The 11,758-nt window shown below is 45.8% G+C and overlaps 1 protein-coding gene across 1 annotated transcript in view; it reads left to right on the top strand.

The window, feature by feature from the left end:
• LOC107296208 (protein FAM102A-like) overlaps positions 1 to 8,723 on the top strand; it is a 33,991-nt gene extending 25,268 nt beyond the window's left edge. Inside the window, exons 3-10 of the mRNA XM_015825558.2 lie at positions 1,262 to 1,378; positions 1,780 to 1,826; positions 4,315 to 4,481; positions 5,483 to 5,587; positions 6,954 to 7,143; positions 7,267 to 7,388; positions 8,357 to 8,426; positions 8,616 to 8,723. Of these exons, the coding sequence (XP_015681044.2) occupies positions 1,262 to 1,378; positions 1,780 to 1,826; positions 4,315 to 4,481; positions 5,483 to 5,587; positions 6,954 to 7,143; positions 7,267 to 7,388; positions 8,357 to 8,426; positions 8,616 to 8,661 (864 nt within the window). The 3' untranslated portion in view covers positions 8,662 to 8,723. The remainder of the gene's footprint in view (positions 1 to 1,261; positions 1,379 to 1,779; positions 1,827 to 4,314; positions 4,482 to 5,482; positions 5,588 to 6,953; positions 7,144 to 7,266; positions 7,389 to 8,356; positions 8,427 to 8,615) is intronic.
• Positions 8,724 to 11,758: the final 3,035 nt, after the last annotated feature.

The following is an 11,758-nucleotide window of genomic DNA, read 5'->3' as shown; positions in this document are numbered from 1 at the left end:
CTCTCTTTCTTTCTCTTTCTCTCTCTCTGTCTCTCTCTCTTGCTCTCTCTCTCTCTCTCTCTCTCCCTCCATGTATTCCGGGATGAGCTTAGGACAAAGAGTGCCTTATTATATTTGTGTACACATACATGGGAGTGAACATTTTCCACATCACTGACCTGGCTTGTTTGGCTGTCCTTGGTTATGCAACCTCTCCGGGCGACTTTAACACTTTGCTTGCCAGGTGTCCCAAAGGTGCTTTTTTTCAGGAGGCAACTGGACCTTCTGGGGGTTTGTTTTTGAAGACGTTTCACTTCTCATCCAAGAAGCTTCTTCAACTCTGACTGGATGGTGAAGAATAGAAGGATTTATACTCCTTGCAGACAGCTGGTCATTTGTCTTCTTTTAGAGAGTCGTGGAGGCCACTTGGAGGTTTACCTGTGTCTTCAGGGTCCCCTAAGTGGTGTGAATGGGTGTGGAGCCTTCTTGGCTGCAGGATGTCTTCTGCCCTGGGTCCCTTCCTTGTTGGAGACGGGCGCAGGCTGTTGGGGATGAGTCTGGGTTGTCTGAATCTCAAACTGAAGCGCAAACGGTTCCTGGAGTCTACGATGTTTTCTGGGAATCTGTTCATACTCCCGCCCCATTCGAAGGGTGTTCATCCCAAGGTGCATGGCTAAATGTCTCTGGAGAATCTCAGTCATCCAGGTCATGGTGTCAAAGGTGCTTTTTTTTCAGGAGGCAACTGGACTTTCTTGTTTTTCTTTGAAGACGTTTTGCTTCTCATCCCAGAAGCTTCTTCAGCTCTGGAGGATGGAAGGATTTATACTCCTTGCAGACCGCTGGTCATTTGCCCTCTTTTAGAGAGTCATTGAGGCCACTTGGAGGTTCACCTGCGTCCTTAGGGTCACCTGAGCAGTGCAAATGGGTATGGAGCTGTCAGGAATATCAATCCACCATCCAGTCGGAGCTGAAGAAGCTTCTTGGAGTAGATGTGTCTTCAAAGGCAAAAAGTAGAAAGTCCATAGTTGCCTCTTGAAAAAAAAGCACCTTTGGGACAATCGTAACCTGGAGGACTGAGAATTCCATAGACATTTCCTTGCCAGACCCATAATCCCGATTCTTTCTCAGGATGATCTGGGTTTTTCTGGAAAACAAAACAAAAAGTCAAGGTTAGGAGGGTGAAATGGTTCTTCCTGGAAGGGACAAGAGATTGTAAATTTTGATTCACCTGGAATGTGCAGCTTTTCATCATCCTGGTCTCCAATCTGTTGTTTTTTTACAGCTCGGCTTCACCGACTTAAACTTGGCTGAATTCGCAGGCTCTGGCCTCACCGCCCGATGTTGCCTATTGGAAGGATACGACACCAAGAACACCAGGCAGGACAATTCCATCTTGAAGGTAAGTCTGGAGGACCGTAGGATGGAGCTGATGGGCAGCGAGAGATGTGCTGGAGATGTCTTCACTAAAAAGTAGTAGCCCCGTAGTGAGATAGGTGGCAAATAAATTTAACAAAACGAATACAGGGTCGTTCTTAAAAGCCTCCAGTGATGGAGCACCCACAACTTCTGGAGGCAAGCCGTCCCGTTGATTAATTGTTCTCACAATTAAAAGATATTCCTCCTTAGTTCCAGGTTGCTTCTCTCCTTGATTCATTTCCATCCGTTGCTTCTTGTCCTGCCTTCAGGTCCGCCTCGAGAGCCCCTGTGTTTTAATTTATTTATTTGGCTCGCTATATTTTTCCTTGCAGGTTGTTTTTCATGACTTTTCCTTCTCCCTCTCTCGTCTTCCTTCTTTGGCAGGTCACGATTGGCATGACCCTCTTATCCGGAGACCCTTGTTTCAAAACGTGAGTCTTTGGGGGAAGCTTAGAAACTTTTAGGGAAGGGGGTTTCAAAAACCAGGCTATCTCTGTAGCTCTTGATGTCCTATCCTTAAAAAAAACCCAAAACCCTCCTGCTGGTGGCAACCACTAGCCTTGGATGGAGGAGATTGGAAAGGAGAACCGTAAAGAGGATCCAATCTGGTTTGGTCACCAGGAACAAAAGTTTTGTCTTCCGATCTTTCGGGCTTTTGCTGAAGCCCATCTTTAGGGAACTGTGACCGGGATAGTGATTAATATTTATATGTATTTATATCTAAGGGTGTAGCTATATACATATGTTGTACATAGCACATTTCTATGTGCGCTATATAGGTGTACGCTTTTGAGAACAGGCAAGAGCATTTCATTTTTAATAATAAAATAAAAAATGACAATAAATCTTATCTTATCATCTTATCCTATCTTATCTGTCAAGAGCATGCATAGTCTTATTGTGTGAGATAACCCAGGAGTAAACACAGTAAACAACGGTCTATATTACATGGTGGTTTATCACTTACACTATCTACAATATCATACACCAGGAACAATTTACGTACACGTGCTAATACAACAGGCTCCCACGTGCAGCAGTTACAGCAAGGAAGCAGAAGAGAGAGCACACATCTGTGGCGACTTCCTTTTTATACAAAGCTCTTAAAGGGACACAGACCCTGCTGAGTCATTCCCATCATTACACCATACATCTCACATTACATCAGCTGGTTTGCTTTTCAATCATTACCTTGACATTATCTTATCATCTTATCTTATCTTATCTCTTATCTATCTTGTATCTAGCAGAGCGTGTGCTGTATGTGGTATTTATAGTGCCTGTTCTATGTGGCTTTTTAGGTGTTGATTGGGTTGTGTTGATGGCTGGCTTTTAAGTCATTGGCTTTTAAGATTGTTGGATGGGCAAGCACACAAACAGCCAGGGAAGTGGGGAAACAAGCCCTTTACCACCAGCCTACCAAGCACTTAGGAGGCAAGGGCTGGGCCGCACAAGCAAACAACAGCCAGCAACTTACAAGCCATCCATCCACACCGCCCAATCCACATCTAAAAAGCCACACACACTACAAATACCACACACAGGCTAGCACACACTCTGTTAGAGAGAAGTTCTTTAAAGATGGGTTCCCCAGCGACTGACCCAGATTGGATCCTGCGACATTATCCTCAGACAGGTTTATTCGCCTGAATTTGTGAAAAATAGATATATATATATTTTTAATCGTCGAAAAAAGGAACAGGTGTGTGGCTGTTGACTGTGCAAAGAGGTGGCTGCCTGATTACCTGCCAGCAGAGCTCAGACATACCTGGCAGGGGTGTGGCATGCTTGTGGGCAAAGGGTGTTGGCAGTTCCATACCGGTAACCAAGGCAGCAGGAGAAGAAACAACCTGTTGCGTAGGCGGTTTTTGCAAGACTGACCTTGTCACCGGCACGGTTGAGGTCCTCCGACGTCAAACTGGAGTGTGAAACTGTCAACGAAACACCTTGCTGGGAGCCCTGACTGGCTAGGGACCCTTTTCACAAGCCCTCTCCCCTTTTTTCCAAAGGGAGGGGGGAAGAAAAGAGGAAATTTCAGCCTATTTCCAGATTGCCAAATCCGTTCGGTTTCCAGTGCCAGCTGGTATTTTTATTTCCCATCATCATTCCAAGATTTCTGCTCTTGGGTTGCGTGGTTTGATTATATCCCCCATTGTTTGGTTTGTTTTTATTCTGCCTTCCTCAAGAACTTTGCTTAAATTGGGGGGGGGGGCCTTCCTGAAATGTCCCTCTTGTTCCATCTTCTGTTATCTACCCAACTTTGACCTGGCTGGTTCTTTAATTATTTTATTTATTTATTTGTATCCCCCTCTTTATTACTCACCGTCACCTGGTGATTGGCCCAAAGTCACCCAGCTGGCTTTCATGGCTAAGGCGGGACTAGAACTCACCGTCTCCTGGTGATTGGCCCAAAGTCACCCAGCTGGCTTTCATGCCTAGGGCGGGACTAGAACTCACCATCTCCTGGTGACTGGCCCAAAGTCACCCAGCTGGCTTTCATGCCTAGGGCGGGACAAGAACTCACCGTCTCCTGGTGATTGGCCCAAAGTCACCCAGCTGGCTTTCATGCCTAGGGCGGGACTAGAACTCACCGTCTCCTGGTGATTGGCCCAAAGTCACCCAGCTGGCTTTCATGCCTAGGGCGGGACTAGAACTCACCGTCTCCTGGTGACTGGCCCAAAGTCACCCAGCTGGCTTTCATGCCTAGGGCGGGACTAGAACTCACCGTCTCCTGGTGATTGGTCCAGTCACCCAGCTGGTTTTCATGCCTAAATCAGAACTACAACTCACGGTCTCCCATTCTTTAGCCTGGTTTCTTAGCCACTAGGTTGTGCAAGCCACTAGGTTGTGCCACAGTTGTGCAAGATGGCCACCCCAGCCTTGTTCTTTCCAATAAAAGTATGTTCTGGCTTTTCGCAGCCCGCCCTCCACCGCCAAATCCGTGGTCATCCCAGCACAAGACTCGAGCCTGCATCTCAACTGCAAAGGGGAGGGAAACAGCCGGACTGTGACCCCCAGCACCAACGCAGCATCTTCAATCGGTTCTGTCCGTCAGAACAAGCCCAGGGCCACCATCCTGGGGTCAGGTACAAGCAAAGCATTTTTCCTGCCCTGCTGCCCAATTTGGGGGAGAAACGTTCAGCGACGAACGGAATTAAGGCACTTACATTGCTCCCCCCAAAAAGCAAAAAATGGGATCTAAATATTTAATAGCAATAGCACTTAGCACTTAGACTTATATACCGCTTTACGGTGCTTTACAGCCCTTTCTAAGAGGCTTTCATAGTCGTCCTGTTGCCCCCTAACAATTTGGGTCCTCATTTTACCAGCCTCGGAAGGATAGAAGGCTGAGTCAACCTTGAGCTGGTCAGGATCGAACTGTTGACAGTTGGCAGAGTATCTATCGCCACCACAGAGAGAGATAGATAGATAGATAGATAGATAGATAGATAGATAGATAGATAGATAGATAGATAGATAGATAGATGATAGATAGATAGATAGATAGATAGATAGATAGATAGATAGATAGATAGATAGATATAGAGAGAGAGAGAGAGACAGACAGAGACAGAAAGACAGACAGACACTGTAGATAGATAGATAGATAGATAGATAGATAGATAGATAGATAGATAGATAGATAGTGTAGATATAGATAGATAGTGTAGATATAGATAGATAGATAGATAGATAGATAGATAGAGACAGACAGACAGACAGACAGACAGACAGACAGAAAGTATTTAATATTTAATATAGATAATAGAGATATAGATAGATAGATAATAGAGATAGATAGACAGAGAGACAGAGAGAGTCAGAGTCAGCCTATTTGCCCGCAACAATCTGGGTCCTCACTTTACCGACCTCGGAAAGATAGAAGGCTGAGTCAATCATGAGCCGGTCAGGATTGAACTGCTGGCAGTCGGCAGTCAGCAGAATTCGCCTGCAATACTGCATTCTAACCACTGCGCCACCCTGACTAATAACACTGGTTTAAAGCATTCAGTTACCTTATTTCACTTGATGGGGAAAGATGGACAGCTCGGCAGTTCATCTTTCTGATTTTTTTTCCCCTTTCCAGGGGTTTTGGAAGAACCGGACCAGAACTTATCAAGTCCAGAAGAAGTGTTCCATTCTGGACACTCGCGAAATTCAAGCTATGCCAGCCAGCAATCCAAAATCTCCGGTCAGTGTCCATTCCGCCAAGACCTGGGTTTTCATGAGCCAATCTAAGCGATGCTCCCATTTCTAAGGGTCTTGTGGCCTTTTTTTCCAGGCAGAACCAAACTTAAAACAAAGCAATAAAACGAGACCAACGTAATAGCCATTTTTTAAAAAAAAGTTATTTTTTTTTAAACCCACCTAAACCAGCAAGAGGGTTTTTATATTCTTTTTATTGGGGTGGCAATGTTTAATAAATACAGGTAAGTCCTTGACTTAAGAGCATTCATTTATGGCATCCATATAGGATAATGAATCCTTCCAAATTTTGTGTGTGTGTGTGTATCTTTCTATCATGCATATTTGAAAAACTAATTTTTATTCCTAGTTTTGTTTTGGATTGTATATTTTTTTTTAGTTTTTACTTGGGGGTCGTTGAGAATCGGGTTTGGCATACAAATTAAATATTTTTTTAAAAAACAATATTTCTTTCATCTAGCGAAGCCAGGAAGAAATGTCAGTTTGTTTTTAAAAATTGGGTGTTTAATAGATAAATACCTACTATTGCTGCAAATTTGGGATACTCACAGCCCTTCAAGGCATTGTGATGGAGTTGCTGTTAAATGGGGAGGGAGGTGGCTAAATGCAGGTAGGATTCATTTATTCTACATGATAATCGGTTTATCTTGTTAATCGTGAAGACTAAAGATCACCTCTGCAGGGAAGGTAGTTTGTTTTCAAATCTCAGGTAACGTCAGAAGGTGTATATGGAGATTCTCAGTCATCCAGGCCATGGTTGTCCCAAAGATGCTTTTTCAAAAGGCAACTGGACATTCTTGTTTTTCTACGAAGACATTTCACTTCTCATCCAAGAAGCTTCTTCAGCTCTGACTGGATGGTGGGGAAGGGAAGGATTTATACTCTTTTTAGAAGTTGGTCATTTGCATTCTTTTTGAGAGTCTTTAAGGCCACTTGGAGGTTTACCTGTGTCCTCAAGGTCACCTGAGTGGTGCAAATGGGTGTGGAGCCTTCTTGGCTGCAGGATGTTTTCTGTGACACAATAGGACACAAACCTCCAAGTGGCCTCAACGACTCTCTAAAAGAAGGTAAATGACCAGCTGTCTGCAAGGAGTATAAATCCTTCCATTCCCCACCATCCAGTCAGAGCTGAAGAAGCTTCTTGGACGAGAAGAGAAACATCTTCAAAGAGAAACAAGAAAGTCCAGTGGCCTCTTGAAAAAGCACCTTTGGGATATCAGAAGAGGTAGAAGAGGTATGTCTCCCATCTCCTGGTAAGGTGCTTCAGATGTTCTTCTGGTGGGGAACAAAATGCTGGATTCGGATGGTTCCTGGCTTGACCATCAAGATTGTCCTGATATTCTCATTTGTAGGATACAGCACCGAGCACTCCAGATCGTCCAGCCTGTCGGACCTGACCCACCGCCGGAACACGTCCACCAGCAGCAGCGCCTCGGGAGGTCTCAGCATGACGGTCGAATGCCCGGAGGGCGAACGGGAACACAGGTTGGAGAAGCCCCCGAGACCCCCCAGACCCAACCTTTTGTCGGACAGATCTTCTCGGTAGGTACCCTTAAGAGAAGCTGGAACATCTCTTCCATCCTTTCGTTGGGGATTCGTCGCCTATTTCCCCCCCGTTTGTTTGCTTGTTTTTAATCCTTCCTTTGTTCACTTCTTTCCCTGCAGGAGGAAAAAGGATTCTGTAGAAAGCCATCCCACCTGGGTGGACGACACTCGGATCGACGCAGGTGACATCGTGGAGAAGATCATGCAAAGTCAGGATTTCACCAACGTCAGCAACACTGAAGGTGAGAACGTCTCGCCTCCTAAGGAAACTTTTGCCCCCTTTTCCTTCACTCCTTGTGCAGCCTTCCAACTTTACCACCTGGAAGCCTGCCTTGAACTTCATCTCCCAGAATTCCTAAGCCTTGGTTGGGGGATTCTGGGATGCAGAGTCCAAACCCCTGCTCATGTGTCAGGCACAAGCAACCCAAGCCACTCGTAAGTAGCTGAAGAAAGCAACTTTATTGCTTTATTGGAGGTCTTCTAGTCCAACCCCCTGCTCAAGCAGGAGACCCTATACCATTTCAGACAAATGATTGTCCAATCTCTTCTTAAAATCCTTGAGTGATGAAGCACCCACAACTTCTGGTGGCAAGCTGTTCCACTGGTTAATTGTTCTCACTGTTAGGAAGTTTCTCCTTAATTCCAGGTTGCTTCTCTCCTTGATGAGTTTCCATCCATTGTTTCTTGTCTTGCCTTCTGGCGCTTTGGAAAATAAGTTGACCCCCCCTCTTCTTTGTGGCAGCCCCTCAAATACTAGAAGACTGCTATCATGTCCCCCCTAGTCCTCCTTTTCTGTAGACTGGCCATCCCCAAATCCTGCAACCGTTCTTCATATGTTTTAGTCTCCAGGTCTTTGATCATCTTAGTTGCTCTTCTCTGCACTTTTTCCCCAAGTCTCCACATCTTTTTTTGTAACGTGGTAACCAAAACTGGATGCAGCATTCCAGGTGTGGCTTTACTAAGGCTTTACAAAGCGGTACTAACACTGCACGTGAATTTTCCCAAGAGTGCTTGCCTTCCCTTGAATATGACCAGATAAGGCTTCGTGGATCTTGGACGAGGTCAAGCTTATGCCTCTTGCGAGTGCGCAAGGATTCCAAGCTAGGCACCTGCTTGACCCCTCCTTCCAGCCTCGCTGGCATTTTCCCCGACATCTTTTTCATAAAAGACTAAAACATTGACCTCCTGGATATCGTTTTTTCTCTTCCAGATAGTAACCTGAGGCTGTTTGTGAGCCGAGATGGCACAACTACGCTAAGTGGGATTCAGCTAGCAAACAGGTAGGGTCCTGGAACAGATGTTTTTTCAATACTTGTTTGAGTTTAAGCCTCATTTCTAGGAGGAATGCAGGCCTTTCAAAGCATAACTTGGTAATATTTAGAGTCCCGATTTCTTAGTTTAAGTTGAAATCTCTCTTTCAACCAAATACTTCTGTCACAGTGTTTCTCTCCTCCCTTTTTCTCCCGCAGAGTCTCGTCCGGAGTCTACGAGCCCGTGGTCATTGAAACCCATTAAATGTGAACTAGATGGGTACCCCAGACGGGAACCTGTCCCGGCAGGTTGTCCTTTCCTCCCCACCCCATCGTTTTTTCCTCTCTTTATTTCTTCTTAATCTTCTCTGCACATAACATTCTGGGCAGGACTTCTCAAATTTTTTTTTTTTGGAATCCAAGCACTCCTTACCTGCCCAGAGGTACTCCACAAACAGGCACTTTACGTTGGGTCTGGAAAGATAACCGTCGACCATATGCGGAAGGGCGGGATCAACCGTCCTGCCCCTTGCAACGGCTCCCTTAGAGGGACAGCAACTCAGGACAACAACTCTTGTGCCGAGCACCACGGCTTGGTTTGATGGCTTTGGTCATCCCTGTCCCCACCACCAAGTTACACCACTGTGAACACTTCCCTCTCGCTCTCCTGTCCCAAGAGAAGCTCAGATTGGACAGGTTGGTAGTCATGACCGTCGCGAAGATTCAACCGTTGGTTCATCCACATCTGCTTTCTCGCATTTATCCCTCCAAGGGCTGATACCCAAGGAATGAAGGCCCAGCTATGTCACCGCTCTGATCCGGAGGTCCTCCGTAAACTTTGTCTTTCATAGGAAACCGCTTGTGTGTTTTGGGCCTCGGAAACCCTCTTTCAAGCATCCATGAGCCATGGGAAGCTTTGAAGATTCTGAGTGCAGTTCGGGTTCTAGTTTGAGATCCTCCTTCTCCTGCAGGACAAGGAAGGGGGATGATCTTGGCCAGCTACCATGCAAGGCGACGCTTGAAGAACCTCAGATGGGTCCAGGAAAAAGCTTCGGTTTTCCTCAGTGGGAACCGCTGTTGACTTTTTCATTTTTTTAAAAAAAAAGTTCTTTTGGGTAACACACAGTCACTGCAGCCAAGTGAGGGGTGAGGAGAGTCCCAAGCCTGTTGGGTTTCTGTTTTTGCTTGGTGGTACAGTAGAAAAATATTCCGTATTGGTCCCAACATCATTGCCTTCTCGATGCAAAACACGTTGGGTTAGGATGCTCCTCGGTTGGGATTTGATTTGAAACAGAGCCATTGAGCCTTGAGAAGGTTTCCTCCTGTCCAAGCATGGTGGAGAAGGTTCCATCACAAGAGACCAAAATGTTCTCCACAGTCACTTGCTTTCTTGCTTTCTCATAGAGCGTGTGGAGTCCAAACTCCATAAGCAATGAAATGAGGAGGATAGCATCATCAGAACTCACCGCTCAACTGGATGTCCTCAACTGGGTTCTACCACATTCAGAAAGCGTGGGGGGAGATTCCTGGATTTGTCTTTCCATCGGATTGATGCTTTATGGCCCTCTCCACCCAAATGTTGAGATTTGTGTAGGAAATGAGCGAGTTTCAGGGCCCGGTACAGAAGTGGTGAAGCTGTGAACTGGTTTTCCCCATGTTGCATTCTTAACGTTGGTCTTCCCCAAGCTACATCTAGAAGACCCAGAGCTTTGTTCCTGTGCAGTTTCATCCTACACATTGGGTGTCCCCCACCCTTCACTTGTTGCTTTTGGAGGTGGGGGAAAGACTCAGGTTTTTCCCATTTCAAGAAAGTAGCTTGGCCTTGGTGTAGGCATCAATTGAGTGTGCACACACACACACACACACACATTTCACTTGGTTTAGTAATGGCTTGGGGGCATCATCTTCCCCACATGCCCTTTAGACTACTAACTGCTCTAAAACAAGAGTGTGCAAATGGAATTCAGAACAGGATCAGGAATTGGGGAGAGGGGCACATGGACCTCACAGGGCAGGCCTATGGTCCTTTGAGTGGTAGCAAGGTAGTCACTGGGCGAGGATCTGCCAAACGTTGGGTTCTCCACCCAACCACTGACCAGAACGTTCCTTTCCTATCTCAGCTGAGCTAGCCAAGGGTTGTATGAGTTGAAGACTCCAACCCAGCTCAAGGCCACCATGTTGAGCAGATCAGAGTTCCTCAAACTCTCCCTGATTGTCCCAGACCGATCCTGATCTTCAGGAAAAGGGGAAACTTGGGGAAGGTCTAGAATCTCCAGGATAGATCTGGAAAACTCCATCTGGAAGTCGGTGGCCTTGTGAAATCCTTTCACCACCATGACAGAAGAGGTCCTCCAGAGCTCTTCTAACAGGGCCACCACGATTCAGGTGCGTGTTTGCTAAGAAGGACCTGGTGAATTGGAAGAAGCCGAAGCTTCTTGAGATACCCCTGTTGGTCTCCAGTGGCCTGTCCCACCACGAATGGGTGAAGCGGTAGATCTTGTTATTATTTTTCCCTGGTGGGCAAATTCTGCTGTTTTTAAGACGGTGGTCACAGCCAGCCCAGCACTATCTGGCACAATTAACCTAGAGATGCCATTTGGAAAATGGTTTTCATTTGACCTTCTTACACCACGGTTAACCTTCTTTCTCCTCCCCTTTTGATTTTGAAATATATTGATTTTGTTGTTGTTGATCAACCCAGCAGGCTGGTGTATGTTGTGAATTTTGGAGGGAGGGGGGGTTTAAATCATTGTTTCATTGCTTATAGTATCTGTCGGGTTCTGCTTATTGGGTTTTGTTTTATAATTATGTCTAACTTGAGCAGAGAGGGATGGCAACCAACCAGAGCTTCGATGTCTCTAAGTTTCTCGCTGGCTGCCTTCCTTCCGCTTTTGGGATGTTCAGCACTCGCCCATCCAACTGGGATCAAAGAACCAAGATCCGGTGAAACATCGGAATGGCACCAAGGCCCAAGCCGTGAACTCAGCTAGGAAGATAGCACAGCTGGATTCTGTTCTCCTTCCGTGCACGGTGCCAAATCCGTAGACTTTATTTTGGGCTTGCAGAAAACCTCTGGATCTTTTGAGCCAAAGTTCTCAGAGAATAGCGACGAGACCGTGAAAGTAATGTTCATTTTCGATGAAAAGTTTTACAAAGTAGTGGCAGACAAAAATGTCTATTTTGGTGCAAACTAGCCATTTTCTCAGTTTCCCCCCCAAGCGCCCGCTCTATTCTCTTCAGAAAATTTATTCCCTATTTTTTTTATTAACACTTTTTTTTTAATGGTTTGGGCCTCTGCAGTGACCCAAATGGCTTGCTTGCTTCTTCTTCTTTTTTTTAATTACGCTTCCTTCTGCAGTTAA

Source organism: Protobothrops mucrosquamatus, unplaced genomic scaffold (genome assembly GCF_001527695.2).
Source record: "Protobothrops mucrosquamatus isolate PMUCROS unplaced genomic scaffold, P.Mucros_1.0 scaffold2685, whole genome shotgun sequence".
NCBI classification, from domain to species: Eukaryota; Metazoa; Chordata; class Lepidosauria; order Squamata; family Viperidae; genus Protobothrops; species Protobothrops mucrosquamatus.
The sequence above is the reverse complement of the archived record's forward strand: the minus strand, read 5'-3'. Positions and strand labels throughout refer to the sequence as shown.